The 18,262-nt window shown below is 45.1% G+C and overlaps 1 protein-coding gene across 3 annotated transcripts in view; it reads left to right on the forward strand.

Moving 5' to 3' along the window:
- PAIP2 (poly(A) binding protein interacting protein 2) overlaps positions 1-18,262 on the forward strand; it is a 22,424-nt gene continuing 4,162 nt past the window's right edge. The window contains exons 1-3 of one of the 3 annotated variants that reach the window (XR_003119925.1): positions 1-149; positions 16,497-16,660; positions 17,304-17,479. Coding sequence is in view for 2 of the 3 variants with exons in the window: in XM_025388831.1 (XP_025244616.1) it covers positions 16,523-16,660; positions 17,300-17,479 (318 nt within the window). In the remaining variant the exon portion in view is untranslated. Of the gene's footprint in view, positions 150-16,035; positions 16,661-17,299; positions 17,480-18,262 lie in introns of those variants that run through there. The other 2 variants (XM_025388831.1, XM_025388832.1) reach the window with 2 other exon arrangements.

The raw sequence follows: 18,262 nt of genomic DNA on the forward strand, positions 1-18,262 counted from the left end.
GAAGTCACTTCCGGGCTAGGGTGTTTGTTTGGACTGGAGAAGGGAGGCGGCGGGCGAAGCGCACGTCGAGCGGGGGAGCGGCGCTGCCTGTGGAGATCCGCGGAGGCCGACAGGATTCGTTGGCTGCCGTCCCCGCTGCTGTGCACTGGGTGAGGGGGTCCCCTCGGGCGGAGTGGCGATGGGGGTGCGGCGGTCGAGCGACAGCACGTCGGCGACGGCAGAGGGGCCTAAAGGGTTCCCTGGGTGATTGGCCACCGAGTCCCTTGCGGCCTCGGTTGTTCGCTGCCTCTTTCCACCAAGTCTGAGGGATTAGCTTGGGCCGACTTCGTCTCTCTCTTCTCTGAGACATGGCCGTCGCTTTTTTTTTCATTGTCATTATTAATGATTTGGATCGCGCAGCTCTCTATCCGGGTCCTCAGTGGCGCGAGGGCTGCCGGGATAGCACTTCGCCTTATTGCCCATTCCCCCGGTCCTTTCTTCCTCCGCCGGGTACCCTTTCCCCTGCCCCCAACCACCGCCTCGGCAACAAAGCTCATTGTTTCTACCCACTTTACGCCTGCGCGTCGCCACGCGCAGCCCCTACTTGCTGCGCGTGCGCGCCTTAGCCGAGGCTGGGGTTTGGGGAGAGAGGGGCGGAGGAACTGGCGGACTCTTGGCGTTCTGGGGGAACGCTGCCACCGTCGACGGGCCTGATCAGATGATCGTCTTTCTCCCGTTTCTTTGCCATCCCGACCCCTTATTTTTGGTTGTATTGTAGCTCAGGTCCCGGAAAAAAGAACCTTTGGAATACTGGGAACCCTTACCCTAGGAGGGCGTTGAGTTAGATGAACTGTAAGGTCCTCTCACCTTTTAATAATTTTCTGTGCTTACTCTCCTTCCCCGCCACCGCCACCAAAAATAAATAAGGCTTGTGGTGAACTTACGTCTTGTAAACATTTGTTGCAGCAGCCACCAGTGATATTTTTTAGTGACTCTTAAAAGGGGTCTTACCTGTTTCCTTTTGTTTCTCTTTTCTCTGATTTGGCACCCGTATCAACTCATAAAAACCCCAAACTCTAGAAAGAATTTGACTTCCAATTTGCCTTGGAAGGTGTAGCAGCTGACAGCCTTTGACGTTTATTCCAACGGAAAGCAGATGATCATGTTGGGTGTGCTGGCTAATGTTGGAACGTCGTGGCATTGTTTTTTCAGATTTCATTAGAGCAGTTAGATCAGACGTTGGTTTATATTTTCATTAAGTCGCTTTTGAAATTTCATCTGGCATAGGTTAGGTTTGCAATAAGTAAAAGTTCTCTATAATAATTTTTAATGAGACTCCACTATTTGCTTTTGTCATTCTGTTTCCAGTTAGTGAAAGACAGGATATTTGGGGAAAATTAGTCTGTTTATACCACTTGTCAGTTGTGAACTTGAAGAAAACTGTTTTTCACCAAAAAATATCACAGGATAGGTAACTTGACAATAACTATAGAGCCCATTTGTGTTTCTTTAAGGAATGGAGGTTAGGGAATGGAGATTTCCTCTAATGATTCAAGGCTGTGCATATTGCTCCTTAGGAACTCAAATTGAGGTGATTTCACCCTCTTTGGGTCAGAATGAGTTTATAGCAGGTTTTTCCTTAAGCACTCTGCACCTTATTCAGGGTTTATCCGTTTATGACTCTAGAGTGTGATGCTCCAGTTTTAGTGAAAATTTTTAAATTTATTAAATCAACACTTAGCAATTTGGTTGATACTGTGGGAGATTAAAGAATGTGGAAGGCAAGACCTCTGCCTTGTAATCTAATAACGTTTTGTGCTTTTAAAACATTTTCTTGTAATTTACATCCTGTTATTCATTCATTACCATGAAACGTGAAATGGGCAGAGCAAGTTTTTTTCTTTTAACTTTTTTTTTTTTTTTTTTTGAGATGGCGTCTCACTCTCGCCAGGCTAGAGTGCTGGAGTGCAGTGGCGCAATCTCGGCTCACTGCAACCTCCGCCTCCCCGGGTTCAAGCGATTCTCCTGCCTCCGCCTCCCGAGTAGTGGGGAGTACAGGCGCTTGCCACCACGCCTGGCTAATTTTTTGTATTTTTAGTAGAGATGGGATTTCACCGTGTTAGCCAGGATGGTCTCGATCTCCTGACTTCGTGATCCTCCCGCCTTGGCCTCCCAACAGAGCAAGTTTTATCTTGCCTACTTGGGAATTAAGGAAATAGAAGCTTGAGAGATTATTTTTATGTAGCAGATATTTATGTAACACTTAATAATGCCAGGCGTTGTTCTGATTGCTTTTACAAATATTAACTAATTTGATCCACAACATAGCTAGAAGATAGGCCCTACTATAAAATGAAGATAACAAATGAGATGTGAAGTAACTTGCCCAATGTCACATAGCTAATGATAGTCGGAATTCAAATCCACATAGTCCAGAGATTGTGTGCTGTTAACCATTATGTGGTGCTGTGTGATTTAGTGACAAGTCTAGGGTACTTTAAGGTGGTTAAGTAGCATAGCTGGGATTTGAACCTACAGTCTTCTGTGGTCTAAGGTCTTCTGACTGTGGTCTAAATTAAAGTTGTCCAAGTCTTTGCCTTTGTGATCCAGACCACCTGTTGCACAGGTGCATGAATAGTTTGCATTCGACATAGGCTAAGGTTCAGTTCCAATAACTCCCTTTTTTCTTAATTTTTTCATTGTTTATAGAGTGGTGCTGTCCAATGATGAGGTACTGTGTGTAGTTATGAGCACTTGAGATGTGGCTAGTGTAAATGAAGAACTAAATTTTAATTAAATAGATCTTTGTAGCTGATGGCCACCATATTGGAGGGGCACAAGTTTGGGGGATTTGAATTGCCTCTGCTTCCTTTATCAGTTTGTATAAATTTGGGTGACATTTCTAATGTACCGGAGCTTTTATCAGTAAGGATGATCCATCCTTGCTCTCACCTAATTACCCTTATTACACTACCGTTGAGATTAGGGTAGACTTTGGGATTTTCCTGTGACATTGTTTCATCTCTGTAGGTTTAAGATCTGTGATTTTTACCTTGTCCCTTGGTCTAGAGACCTTTAACTGCCCTAAACGTTTAATCACCGAGATAGATAATGCTAATTGTTATGTGCCAGGTTCTCTAACTAGGTAGTTATTAATTCCCATGTAACAGATGAGGAAACCGAGACTCAGGTTAAATAACTTGCCATAGTCACACAGTAAAGCAGCCTGGTTCCAGAGCCCATGGTTTTTTGTTGTTGTTTTTGAGATGGAGTCTCACTCTGTTACCCAGGCTGTAGTGCAGTGGCACAATCTCGGCTCACTGCAACCTCCGCCTCCAGGGTTCACACCATTCTCCTGCCTCAGCCTCTCGAGTAGCTGGGACTACAGGCCCTATCACCACACCCAGCTAATTTTTGTTTTTGTATTTTTAGTAGAGACGGGGTTTCACTGTGTTAGCCAGGATGGTCTCGATCTCCTGACCTCGTGATCCGCCCACCTTGGCCTCCTAAAGTGCTGGGGTTACAGGTGTGAGCCACCGCCCTAGCCCAGAGCCCATGTTTTTTAATCGTTACCTTACTGCGCCAAATAGTAAAACAAAAAATTCAGTGCTTTTCACAGACTTCAGTGTGGAAAACAGACCAATTGAAAAATTTTGCGATCCTCTCTAACTGCCAAAGGAAGTATGCTTAAACGTATTATATGCATAAAATACGATTAAATATATATATGCAAATAAGGTAAGGATCACAGTGGTTCAAAACAGAGTCCAAGGGAATGAGAAAAGATGGTGCCTATGAAGGTAGATTAATGAAAGAAACAGAAGAGAACTGTATTTGAATTTTAATGAGAATTCTTAAAAGATGAAACTAGTGGAGAAAGGTTGTAAAACCTAAAAGATTTCTTTATTTTAAACTTCCATAGACAATGTAAAAGGACGCTGCTGGAAACCAATATGTCTTAAGAGGCATTTCAGAAGGGAAAACAGCTGAAGACACAATAAAGCCCTAAGTTGATAAATTGAAAGGGTTTGCTGACTTCCAGGCAGCAGTACTGGGAAAAAATTGCCCTTACCTAACCAAAATCTGGTGAAATATATGAATTTAAGTGTTAAACATCTTAAGCTGTCATCTAGAACAGGATTTTTAAATTTTTACTTAGTTTTTTGAGACAGAGATTCACTTTGTCACCAGGCTGGAGTGCAGTGGTGCAATCTTGGCTCACTGCAACCTCCGCCTCCCAAAAGTGGTTCTGCTGCCTCAGCCTCCCCAGTAGCTGGGACTATAAGCATGTGCCACCACGCCCAGCTAATTTTTGTATTTTTAGAGACAGGGTTTCACCATGTTGACCAGGCTGGTCTCAATCTCTTGACCTCGTGATCCGCACCCCTCGGCCTCCCAAAGTGTTGGGATTACAGGTGTGAGCCACTGTGCCCGGCCTATTTTTATTTTTTGAAATGCGGTCTCACTCTGTTGCTCAGGTTGGAATGCAGTTACACCATCTCAGCTCACTGCAACCTCTGTCTCCCAGGTTCAAGCAATGCTCCTGCCTCAGCCTCTTGAGTAGCTGGGACTACAGCTGTGCACCACCACACCTGGCTTATATTTTGTATTAGAAGACATGGGGTTTCACCATGTTGGCCAGGGCTGCTCTCGAGCTCCTCACCTCAAGTGATCCACCTGCCTTGGCCTCCCAAAATGCTGGGATTATAGGCGTGAGCCACTGCACCCAGTCTAGAACGGGATTTTTAAAAGGAAAGAAAATTGATTTTCTGCAACATTGAAAGTTGGAATTATTGACAATAGATTATTGACAGGAAGAACAGACTTCTCAGAATACTGTTACAGCTACTTTTTTTTTTCCCAGCACATTTACATGGAAATACTGGTGTTACAACTTTTTTTTTTTTTTTTTTGAGACAGTCTTGCTCTCTGTCGCCCAGGCTAGAATGCAGTGGCGTGATCTTGGCTCACTGCTACCTCCACCTCCCGGATTCAAGCGATTCTCCTGCCTCAACCTCCTGAGTAGCTGGCACTACAAGTGCCTGCCACCATGCCCGGCTAATTTTTGTATTTTTAGTAGAGGCAGGGTTTCACCATGTTGGCCAGGCTTTTGTAGAACTTCTGACCTCAAATGATCCACCCACCTCAGCCTCCCAAAGTGATGGGATTACAGGCCTGAGCCACTGCGCCAGGCCATACAACTAACATTTTTATTCAAACATGAAGACAAAAGATATTTTGGACACTGGCTTAGAATGATAAATCCTCAGGTAGCCTTTGGAACTATTTTACAAAGATAGGAAGTTAGGGGAAGATGATGAATATAAGAAACAATTATGAGTGGCCGGCATGGTGGCAGATATCTGTAATCCCAGCACTTCAGGAGGCTGAGGTGGGCCGATCACCTGAGGTCAGGAGTTCGAGACGAGCCTGGCCAACATGGTGAAACCCCATCTCTACTAAGAATACATAAATTAGCCAGGCATGGTGTTACACGCTTGTAATCCCACCTACTTGGGGGGCAGAGGTTGCAGTGAACCGAGATCGTGCAGCTGCACTTCAACCTGGGCAACAGAGTGAGACTCCATGTCAAAAAAAGAGAAAGAAACAATTATGAGTGATGAATTTATTTATTCTTGTTTTTGAGACAGGGTCTTGCTGTGTCACCCGGGCTGGAGTGCAGTGGCGTGATCTTGGCTCACTGCAGCCTCTGCCTCCCAAACTCAAGCAATTCTTCTGCCTTAGCCTTCTGAGTGGCTGGGACTACAAGGGAGCACCACCATGCCCACCTAATTTTTTTTTTTTTTTTTTTTTTTGAGACGGAGTCTTGCTCTGTTGCCCCAGCTGGAGTGCAGTGGCATGGTCTTGGCTCACTGCAAGCTCCACCTCCTGGGTTCACGCCATTCTCCTGCCTCAGCCTCCCGAGTAGCTGGGACTGCAGGTGCCCACCACAACTCCTGGCTAATTTTTTTTGTATTTTTAGTAGAGATGGGGTTTCACTGTGTTAACCAGGATGGTCTAGATCTCCTTAGCCCGTGATCTGCCCGTCTCGGCCTCCCAAAGCGCTGGGATTACAAGCGTGAGCCACTGCACGCGGCCCCACCAGGCTAATTTTTGTATCTTTTTTTTTTTTTTTTTTTTTTTGAGTCAGAGTTTTGCTCTTATTGCCTAGGCTGAAGTACAGGGTGCAGTCTCTGCTCACTGCAACCTCCACCTCCCAGGTTCTAGGAATTCTCTTGCCTCAGCCTCCCCAGTAGCTGGGATTACAGGTGCCCGCCACCACACCCAGCTAATTTTTGTATTTTTGGTAGAGACAGGGTTTTGCCATGTTGGCCAGGCTGGTCTTGAACTCCTGACCTCAGGTGATCTGCCCGCCTTGGCCTCCCAAAGTGCTGGGATTACAAGTGTGAGCCACCGTGCCTGTCCTGAGTGATGAATTTAGTAAAATATAAATGGATAATGTGAAGTGTCAAGTATTCAATTCAAAAATTATTTTAAAACATATAGTAAGAGAAAACCTAATAGTAGGAATCTACCAGTGCTAAATTCCACAAAACTGAAGATTGGAAGGGAAGAAGTGTGTAAGTAAAATAATTTTAAAAGGCTTGCCTTGGCTCAGAGCAGGCATTGGGTTGGGTATATTGGAGAAGGAAAGGCATTCTAAATGGGTGTAGAGAGTTGTTTTTTGTTGTTGTTTGTTTGTTTTCTCTGAGATGGAGTGTCGCTCTGTTGCCCAGGCTGGAGTACAGTGGTGTGATCTTAGCTCACTGCAACCTCCGCCTCCCGGGTTCAAGCAATTCTCCTGCCTCAGTCTCCTGAGTAGCTGGGACTACAGGCATACACCACCACGCCTGGCTAATTTTTATATTTTTAGTGGAGACCAGGTTTCACCATGTTGGCCAGGATGGTCTCGATCTCCTGACCTTGTGATCCACCCGCCTCAGCCTCCCAAAGTGCTAGGATTACAGGCATAAGCCACTGCCTCCCGCTCTTGGAGTACGTTTTTAATTGTTAGGAAAATAGTTAAAGCTATTAAGTGTAGGAAAATAAACAGCATAGGAAAGAAATAGTTAATAGAACATTTGAAAAAGCATAAGAAAAGTAAACATGAAATTATGGTGAAAGACATAAGACAAAGTATCAGTTATCAAAAATGTTAATTCCTGGCTGGGCGGGGTGTCTCTCACGCCTGTAATCCCAGCACTTTGGGAGGCTGAGGAGGGCGGATCACAAGATCAGGAGTTCGAGACCAGCGTGGCCAACATGGTGAAACGCGGTTTCTATTAAAAATACAAAAGGCCGGGCACAGTCACTCATGCCTGTGATCCTAGCACTTTGGGAGGCCGAGGCAGGCGGATCACGAAGTCAAGAGATCGAGACCATCCTGGCCAACATGGTGAAACCCCATCTCTACTAAAAATACAAAATTTAGCTGGACGTGGCAGCACGCGCCTGTGATCCCAGCTACTCGGGAGGCTGAGGCAGGAGAATAACTTGAACTGGGGAGGCAGAGGTTGCAGTGAGCTGAAATGCGCCACTACATTCCAGCCTGGTGACAGAGCGAGACTCCATCTCAAAAAATAATAATAAAAATAAAAATAAGAAAAGCCAGGTGTGGTGGCAGGGGTCTATAATCCCAGCTACTCTGGAGGCTGAGACAGGAGAATTGCTTGAACCCAGGAGGCAGAGATTGCAGTGAGCTGAGATTGCGCCACTGCACTCCAGCCTGGGCATCAAAGCGAGACTCCATCTCAAAAAAAAAGTGCTGGGGTTACTCACGCCTGTAACCCCAGCACTTTGGGAGGCCAAGGTGGGTGGATCACCTGAGGTCAGGAGTTCGAGACCAGCCTGACTAACATGAAGAAACCTCGTCTCTCCTAAAAATACAAAAATTAGCTGGGCATGGTGGCACATGCCTGTAATCCCAGCTACTCGGGAGGCTGAGGCAGGAGAATCTCTTGAACCCGGGAGGTGGAGGTTGTGGTGAGCCGAGATTGTGCCATTGCACTCCAGGCTGGGCAATAAGAGGGAAACTCCGTCTCAAAAAAAAAAAAGTTCCTTATGAGACAACAATTCTCAGACTGGGTCACATATTCTGTCTACTGTAGTGGAGGACTTGGATAAACCACTTTCAGAATTGAACAGATCAAGTAAAAAAGATGAGTGTAATATATATACATTATTCTTGTACTTTAGAAATAGAAATCACAGGCCAGGTGTGGTGGCTCATACCTGTAATCCCAGCACTTTGGGAGGCCGAGGCAGATGGATCACAAGGTCAGGAGTTCGAGACCAGCCTGGCCAACATGGCAAAACCCCATGTCTACTAAAAATGCAAAAATTAGTGGGTCGTGGTGGCATGTGCTTGTAGTCCCAGCTACTCGGGAGCCTGAGACAGGAGAAGCACTTAAACTTGGGAGGTGGAGGTTGCAGTGAGACGAGATCGTGCCACTGCATTTCAGCCTGGGTGACAGAGTGAGACTCTGTCTCAAAAAAAATAAAATAAAATAAAATAAAAATTAAAAAATTGAAATAGTTGAGGTTGAAAGATCATGCCTGCAACTTCTCAAATGGTTAAGCAAAAAAAAAAAAAAATAAAAAAAAAAAAAATAAAAAATAAAAAATTGAAATAGTTGAGGTTGAAAGATCATGCCTGCAACTTCTCAAAAAGGTAAGAAAAAAAAAAAAAAAAAAAAAATAGAGAAAACAGGCAAAAGGCTGTTTGAATCTAGATGAAAGGTTTGTGTTCCTTGTAGTCTTTCATTTTTTGATATTGGTATAGAAATACACAATTACGGAATAAAGAATCTCAGAATAGATACAGACATGGGAATTTAATTATGATAAACATGAGGAATAAGCTTTCATTAGTTAGTGGGGGATGATGTAATTTATACGGAAAAATACAGATCCTTCACATACTCAAATGTTTACATGAACTAAAGATTTAAATGTAAAAACTTGAAACTATAAAAATATTGAGAGAAAATACAGGAAATGTAATCTCATTGTGGAAAAAGACTTTCCAGAAGCTGTAAAGGAAAACAAATGTCATTTTTAGCTCATCTGATGGCAAAAATAAAATACAATACATATATAATATCTGAAATTGTTGAAGATACAGCAGAAGGGATGCACCCAAATAGTATAATAGGAATGCATATTGCCACATTTTTATAATAATTTGTCATCTCTTACAGTTAAAATACACATGGCCCTTGACACAGTTATTCCCACTTACAGGAATATATCCTATAGGAAGCACTATTACCTTGTCTCTACTAAAAAAAAAAAAAAAAAAAAAAAAAAAAAGATCATAGCAGGATTGTGTGTAATGGCAAAAAGTGGGAACGTAAGTGTACATCAGAAGGGGGTGGTTGAGTAAGTGGTGTTGTATCCATTAAAAAGTGAAGTAGGCCGGGCGCGGTGGCTCAAGCCTATAATCCCAGCCCTTTGGGAGGCCGAGACGGGCGGATCACGAGGTCAGGAGATCGAGACCATCCTGGCTAACAAGGTGAAACCCCCGTCTCTACTGAAAAATACAAAAAAAGCAAGGCCGGGCGCGGTGGCTCAAGCCTGTAATCCGAGCACTTTGGGAGGCCGAGACAGGCGGATCACGAGGTCAGGAGATCGAGACCATCCTGGCTAACATGGTGAAATCCCGTCTCTACTCAAAAATACAGAAAAACTAAGGCCGGGCACGGTGGCTCAAGCCTGTAATCCCAGCACTTTGGGGGGCCGAGACGGGCGGATCACGAGGTCAGGAGATCGAGACCATCCTGGCTAACACAGTGAAACCCCATCTCTACTAAAAAAATACAAAAAACTAGCCGGGCGAGGTGGCGGGCGCCTGTAGTCCCAGCTACTCGGGAGGCTGAGGCAGGAGAATGGCGTAAACCCGGGAGGCGGAGCTTGTAGTGAGCTGAGATCCGGCCACTGCACTCCAGCCCGGGCGACAGAGCGAGACTCCGTCTCAAAAAAAAAAATAGCCGGGCGAGGTGGTGGGCGCCTGTAGTCCCAGCTACTCCAGAGACTGAGGCAGGAGAATGGGGTAAACCCGGGAGGCGGAGCTTGCAGTGAGCTGAGATCCGGCCACTGCACTCCAGCCTGGGCGACAGAGCAAGACTCGTCTCAAAAAAAAAAAAAAAAAGTTAAGTATACCAATACCTGTTGACTAGGGAAGATTTTATGTAATATATTTAGTATAATTCTGTTAAAATACAGAAATTCTTTATGCATGTTTANAGGCTGGAGTGCAGTGGCCGGATCTCAGCTCACTGCAAGCTCCGCCTCCCGGGTTCACGCCATTCTCCTGCCTCAGCCTCCCGAGTAGCTGGGACTACAGGCGCCCGCCGCCACGCCCGGCTAAGTTTTTGTATTTTTAGTAGAGACGGGGTTTCACCGTGTTAGCCAGGATGGTCTCGATCTCCTGACCTCGTGATCCGCCCGTCTCGGCCTCCCAAAGTGCTGGGATTACAGGCTTGAGCCACCGCGCCCGGCCTTTTTTTTTTTCTTAAGCATTTCTTTGGAAGTTTATCGTTGCATTGGCAGTTCTTTTTAGTAGTTTTGTAGAGATAGGGGTCTCGCTATGTTGCCCATGCTGGTTTTGAACAGCTGGGTCTGGAGATCCACCTCAGACTCCCAAAGTGCTGGGCCCTGGTGCATGTTTTAGAGTCAGGCTACTTGACTTGAATTTCAACTCCACTGTTCAGTAGTTGTGTAACCTGGAACAAGTTACTTAAGACTTAGTTCTTTGTCATGGAAATGAATTTGGCCATAATTCCTACAACCACAGGACTTTTGTGAGTATTAAATAGATGATGACTGTAAGGCCCTTAAATACAATACTGTTGTTGAATATGTGTTTAATTTTTAAGAAAAATGTATACAATATTAGCAGTGCTTACTTTTGGGAAAAGGATTTGGAGTGAGGATTGTGTCTGGTGGTAGGGAGGGAGTCAGCTACCTTTTTTGCTCATTGTTTCTGTCACAGTTGAAAATGTATAGCTGAGGCCGGGAGTGGTGGCTCACGCCTGTAATCCCAGCTACTCAGGAGGCTGAGGCGGGCGGATCGCTTGAACCAGGGAGGCGGAAGTTGCAGTGAGCCGAGATCGTGCCACTACACTCCAGCCTGGGTGACAGAGTGAGACTCCATCTCAAAAAAAAAAAAAAGAAAATGTATAGCTAAAAGACTGACTAGCATTGAACACACTGGGTTCAAGAGAACTGAAAACATGCTCATATAAAAACTTGTACACAAATACCGATAACAGCAATATTTATAGCCAGAAAGTGGAAACAACCGCAGATGTTCATTAATCACAGTAAATAAACAAAATGTGTATCTCCATATAATGGAATATTTGCAATTAAAAGGAATGAAATGCTGATACCTGCTACAACATAGGTGAACCTTGAAAACATTGTAGTAAGTGAAAGAAGCCAGACATGAGAAGAGGACACATATTTTATGATTCCATTTATATGCAATGTTCAGAATAGGCAAATCTATAGAGACAGACAGTAGACTGACTAGTGGTTGCCTGCTGTTGGGGGCCTTGGGAAATAGAGTGACTACAGATGGGTATGGAGTTTCTTTTTGGGGTGGCAAAAATGTTCTGGAATTAGGTAGTGGTGGTGGTGTTAAAACCACTGAATCAAACACTTTAAAATAGTAAATTCTTTTTTTGAGATGAGGTCTTGCTCTGTTGCCCAGGCTGGAATGCAGTGGCGTGCGATCATGGCTGTCTGCAGCCTTAACCTCGGGCTCATGTGATCCTCCCACCTCACCCTCTTGAGTATCTGGGACCACAGGCGTGCACCACCACACCCAGCTAAGTTTTTTTTTTTAAGACAGAGTCTTACTCTGTCTCCCAGGCTGGAGAGTGCAGTGGCACAATCTTGGCACACTGCAACCTCCACCTCCCAGGTTCAAGTGATTCTCCTGCCTCAGCCTCCCCAGTAGCTGGGATTACAGGCATGCGCCACCACATCCAGCTTATTATTAGTAGACGGGGTTTCACCATATTGGCCAGGCTGGTCTCGAACTCCTGACCTCGTGATCCGCCCGCCTTGGCCTCCCAAAGTGCTGGGATTACAGGCGTGAGCCACCACACCTAGCCTTCTTTTTTTCTTTAGAGGAACTGATAATTATTTAGTCAAGACTTGCTATCAAAACAGTTTTTTTCAAGCCTGTAATCCCAGCACTTTGGGAGGCCGAGACGGGCGGATCACGAGGTCAGGAGATCGAGACCATCCTGGCTAACACGGTGAAACCCCGTCTCTATTAAGAAATACAAAAAACTAGCCGGGCGACGTGGCGGGCGCCTGTAGTCCCAGCTACTCGGGAGGCTGAGGCCGGAGAATGGCGTGGACCCGGGAGGCGGAGCTTGCAGTGAGCTGAGATCGGGCCACTGCACTCCAGCCTGGGCAACAGAGCGAGACTCCATCTCAAAAAAAAAAACAAAAAAAACAGTTTTTCATCCAAGTTTAATGATAAAAATAATATTCATTGTCTTTTTTCTGTCTTGTCTGCTAAAGTGCCTCAATTTCCTAACAAATCATACTATCATTTTCTTTTCTTTTTTTTCTTTTTGACACAGTCTCGCTCTGTCACCCAGGCTGGAGTGCAATGGCGCAATCTTGGCTCACTGCAACCTCCACCTCCCGGGATCAAGCGATTCTCCTGCCTCAGCCTTCCGAGTAGCTGGGATTACAGGCATGCGCCACCATGTCCAGCTGATTTTTGTATTTTTTTAGAAGAGACAGAGTTTCACCCTGTTGGTCAGGCTGGTCTTGAACTCCTGACCTCGTGATCCACCCACCTTGGCCTCCCAAAGTGCTGGGATTAGAGGCGTGAGCCACTGCGCCCAGCCTCATGTTTTCTTTCTACCATCATCGTAGCACATAACTCTGAGTCTGTTTCTGCCTTTCTTTTGTTTCGTTGCATTGTTGTTTTTCGAGACAGGGTCTTGCTCTGCCGCCCAGGCTGGAGTGCAGTGGCACTATCTCAGCTCACTGCCACCTTTACCTCCCAGGCTCAGGAGATCCTCCTACCTTGGCCTCCCAAGTGGGACTGCAGGCATGCACCACTGACCTGGCTTTGCCATATTGCCCAGGCTGGTCTCAAACTCCTGGGCTCAAGCGATCCACCCCTGTCAACCTCCCAAAGTGCTGGGATTACAGGCAGGAGCCGTGCCCAGCTTGTTTCTGTCTGCCTTTCTTTTTTTCTTTCTTTCTTTTTTTTTTTTTCTTTTTTGGAGACAGGGTCTTGCTTTCTTGCCCAGGCTGAAGTGCCGTGGTGTGATCTCGCCTCTCTGCAACCTCTGCCTTCCAGGTTCCAGTGATTCTCTTGCCTCAGCCTCCCAGATAGTTTGGATTATAGGCATGCACCACCACATCCAGCTAATTTTTTGTATTTGTAGTACATAGATGGGGTTCACTATGTTGCCCAGGCTGGTTTCGAACTGTTGGGCTCAAGCAATCCGGCTGCTTTGGCCTCCCAAAATGCTGGAATTACTGGAGTAAGCCACAGAGCCCGGCCTGCGTTTCTTTTGTAGACATACATATTATAGCTAGGACAGAAGTTCCCAGAAATTTTTAGTTGATGACCTCTCAACAATTAAAATTTTCACCACTGTGATCCTATTGTCATTCGTATCTAGTATTTGTCATATTACATGAACAGCTCTGGATTTTTATTACGCTTATGTCCTCTTAAGGGTAAATCCATAAAATTTAAAGGGCCAGGCAACACACATAGGACTAGTCTTTTCCCTGAAACGTATCCCAAAGGGAAAAAAAAATACATATATTTCCAGTAGGAGATTTTAGATTTAGTATTTTACTTGATTATGATAAATTTGAACTAAGCAGACCTCATTAGACCTTTCTTTGGCACAAGTCACAATACTGCTTGAGTTTATGTACAGGTGAATTGTTTTATGTAAACCTATTTTTAGTGATTTCAAACTTAATGAATTGGAATATTTTAGAATGTGAAACCTTGTGCTTCAAATATTTAGCCTGCAATGTATCAATTAGGTTAGATCATGTGATCAGCTATTGAGTAGTATAAGACATCAGGCTTGTAGTTGATACAACTTATACTCAGATGAAAAGATGCTGGACTGGGCTGGGCGCGATGGCTCATGCATGTAATCCCAGCACTTTGGGAGGCCGAGACAGGTGGATCATTTGAGGTCTTGAGTTCAAGACTAGCCTGGCCAACATGGTGAAACCCAGTCTCAACAAAAATACAAAAGTTAGCTGGGTGATAATGGCACACGCCTCTAATCCCAGCTACTCTGGAGGCTGAGGCAGGAGAATTGCTTGAGCCTGGGAGGCGGAGGTTGCTGCACTCCAGTCTAGGTGACACAATGAGACCCTGTCTCAAAAAAAAAAAAAAGATACTAGATACCTGAAACTCACTGTACAGTGAGGAAATCCAGACATGGCAGAACTTGACATGGACCTAGAGAAAAAGCAGACACAGAATGGGCTATGAAGGAGAGATCAGAACTATACCTGAAGAACCTGAGAGGTTATTAAAAATCTGTTAGTTTTAGGCCAGGCATGGTGGCTCACGTCTGTAATCCCAGCACTTTGGGAGGCCAAGGCGGGCGGATCACGAGGTCAGGAGATTGAGACCATCCTGGCTAACACAGTGAAAACCCGTCTCTACTAAAACAGTACAAAAAATTAGCCGGGCCTGGTGGCAGAAGCCTGTAGTCCCAGCTACTCGGGAGGCTGAGGCAGGAGAATGGCGTGAACTTGGGAGGCAGAGCTTGCAGTGAGCCAAGATCGCACCACTGCACTCCAGCCTGGGCGACAGAGCAAGACTCTGTCTCAAAAAAAAAAAAATCTGTTAGTTTTCACTTTCAATCCCTGGACTTTTTGAAGTCAGTTTTTAAAAATTGAATTTGCTCTTCATCATTTAATCACTTGATGACTTGATGCCTCAGTCTGTGTTTGGCGGCGGCGGCGGCGGTGTTGGTGGTGATTGTTTGAGGTGGAGTTTCACTCTGTTGCCTGGGCTGGAGTGCAGTGGTGCGATCTCGGCTCACTGCAACCTCCACCTCCTGGGTTCCAGTGATTCTCCCACCTCAGCCTCCTGAGTAGCTGGGACTACAAGCATGTGCCACCATGCCCAGCTAATTTTTTCATTTTTAGTTTAGTTTTTTTTTTTTTTTTTTTGAGATGGAGTTTCACTCTTTTTGCCCAGGCTGGAGTGCAATGGCTTGATCTCGGCTCACCACAACGTCTGCCTCCCAGGTTCAAGCGATTCTCCTGCCTCAGCCTCCCGAGTAGCTGGGATTACAGGCATGCACCACCACCCCAGCTAATTTTGTAGTTTTAGTAGAGACGGGGATTCACCATGTTGGTCAAGCTGGTCTTGAACTCCCGACCTGAGGTGATCCACCCGCCTCGGCCTCCCAAAGTGCTGTGATTACAGGCATGAGCCACTGCCCCTGACCTTTTTTATATTTTTAGTAGAGACAGGGTTTCACCATGTTAGGCTGGTCTCAAACTCCTGACCTTAAATGATTCACCTGCCCGGGCCTCCCAAAGTGTCGGAATTATAGGCATGAGCCACTGTGCCCGGCCGACCATGCTTGCTTTATAAAGCAAGTGATATGTAATATAAAATATAAATTGGATGGTTTGGAGAGTCCCATGTAAGCAACTGATGTACTTCATTTACTGTTATCAGAAAACATTAGATGTGGCCAGGCACAGTGGTGCACACCTGTAATCCCAGCACTTTGGGAGGCCAAGGCAGGCAGATCATCTGAGGTCAGGAGTTCAAGACCAGCCTGGCCAACATGGTGAAACTCCGTCTCTACTAAAGATACAAAAAATTAGTTGGGCATGGTAGCACGTGCCTGTAATCCCAGCTACTTGGGAGGCTGGGGTGGGAGAATTGCTTAAACCTGGGCAGTTGAGGTGGCAGTGAACCAAGATCATGCCAATGCATTCCAGCCTTGGTGACAGAGTGAAACTCCATCTCAAAAAAAAACAAAACAAAAAGGAAAACATTAGATGTTTTAGCTATCCTCTCCTATTAAAACATTAAAATCATTTGGAAAAAAAATGTGAAGCTTTCCAATTGTGCAACTTACCGTGTATCATCTGCCTCTAACACCTATTCATGATGCCTGCTAATAAACAGATGCTCATTAAGAACTGAAAGAATCAGCTGGGCCCGGTGGCGCATGCATATAATCCCAGCACCTTGAGAGGCTGAGGTGGGGAGGATCACTTGAGCCCAGAAATTCGAGACCAGCCTGGGTAACACAGACCTTGTTTCTACAAAAAGTAAAAAAAATTCAGCTGGGTGGTGTGGTGGTGCACACCTGTAGTCCCAGTTACTTGGGAGGCTGAGGCAAGAGATCAAGGCTGTGGTGAGCCATGATCACACCACTGCACTCCAGCCTGGATGAAGGAGTGAAACCTTGTCTCAAAAAGAAAAAACCCTGAATAAATAAGTAAATTAACTGTGTTGTTGTTCTTTTAAGGTTAAAAACGACAACCAACATCAGCCATGAAAGATCCAAGTCGCAGCAGTACTAGCCCAAGCATCATCAATGAAGATGTGATTATTAACGGTCATTCTCATGAAGATGACAATCCATTTGCAGAGTACATGTGGATGGAAAATGAAGAAGAATTCAACAGACAAGTTAGTTTTTTGTACAAACATGTTCTTTTTCATAGTCCATTCCGGCCCTCAATATGATTGTACTTGTCCATGAAATGTGTTTATCTTGTCCTTTATGTATGAAGTATGTAGACTGATGTGCCACCACTCCTACTTATTTGGCTGCTGATTACTACCAGGCTTAACTGCTTATGGAAATAACCTGGGGAGCTTGTTTCAGGGTCCCACCCTAGAGATTCTGAATCAGGAGGATGAGGGTGGAGCCTGGAAAACTTTTTCAAAACTCCCAGATGGTTCCAGTGAGCAATCAGATTTGGAAACCACTGCCTTACGCCAGTCAGATTGCTGTGTTACTGTGAAAGTCAAGAGAATTTAGGAGTAAGGAGTAGACAGGCACAGAAAAAAGAGACAGGCATCTCTTTTTACTTCCTCCCTGCCACTCTCAGTGGAAAAAAGACTGTTCTACTAATAAAAGTAAAAACAGAAAAACCCTAAACAGATCTTCGCAGGTCATTATGGTAAGCATTTTTTTTCCTTAGCACAGAAGCAGAAAAGAAAGTGTGACCTTGTGCCTTTAAATGGTTTAGTTCAAGATATTTTAAGCCATTCCTAGTGATATCTACCAAGTGTGCTACAAATTATCCTTTATTATAAATCTAGATAGAAGAGGAGTTATGGGAAGAAGAATTTATTGAACGCTGTTTCCAAGAAATGCTGGAAGAGGAAGAAGAGCATGAATGGTTTATTCCAGCTCGAGATCTCCCACAAACTATGGACCAAATCCAAGACCAGTTTAATGACCTTGTTATCAGTGATGGCTCTTCTCTGGAAGATCTTGTGGTAAAAACTTATTTTTCATCTTTTAAGACCTAGTGCAACTTTTGCATAAGTGGAAAAGCCAGTTCCCATCTATTTAAGAATTCTGCATCTTCTTCCCCTTCAGAAATTGTGCTGCTTCTGGCTGGGCATGGTGACTCACGCCTGTAATCCCAGCACTTTGGGAGGCCGAGGCAGGTGGTTGACTTGAGGTCAGGAGTTTGAGACCAGCCTGACCAACATGGAGAAACCCCATCTCTACTAAAAATGCAAAATTAGCTGGGCATGGTAGCACATGCCTGTGATCCCAGCTACTCAAGAGGCTGAGGCAGGAGAATCTCTTGAACCTGGCAGATGGAAGTTGCGGTGAGCCGAGGTCGCACCATTGCACTCCAGCCTGGGCAACAAGAGCGAAACTCCATTAAAAAAAATAAATAAAAAATATAAAAATTGGCCGGGCATGGTGGCTCATGCCTTTAATCCCAGCACTTTGGGAGGCCGAGGTGGGTGGATCACCTGAGGTTGGGAGTTCAAGACCAGCCTGGCCAACATAGTGAAATCCCATCTCTACTAAAAATACAAAAATTAGCTGGGTTGGTGGTGCATGCCTGTAATCTCAGCTACTCAGGAGGCTGAGGCAGGAGAATTACTTGAACCTGGGAGGCGGAGGTTGCAGTGAGTGGAGATTGCACCATTGCACTCCAGCCTGGGCAACAGAGTGACTCTTGACTCAAAAAAAAAAGAAAAAAATAATACAAAAATTAGCTGGACATGGTGGCAGGCACCTGTAGTTCCAGCTACTTGGGA

The sequence above is a fragment of the Theropithecus gelada genome, chromosome 6, assembly GCF_003255815.1.
Source record: "Theropithecus gelada isolate Dixy chromosome 6, Tgel_1.0, whole genome shotgun sequence".
NCBI classification, from domain to species: domain Eukaryota; kingdom Metazoa; phylum Chordata; class Mammalia; order Primates; family Cercopithecidae; genus Theropithecus; species Theropithecus gelada.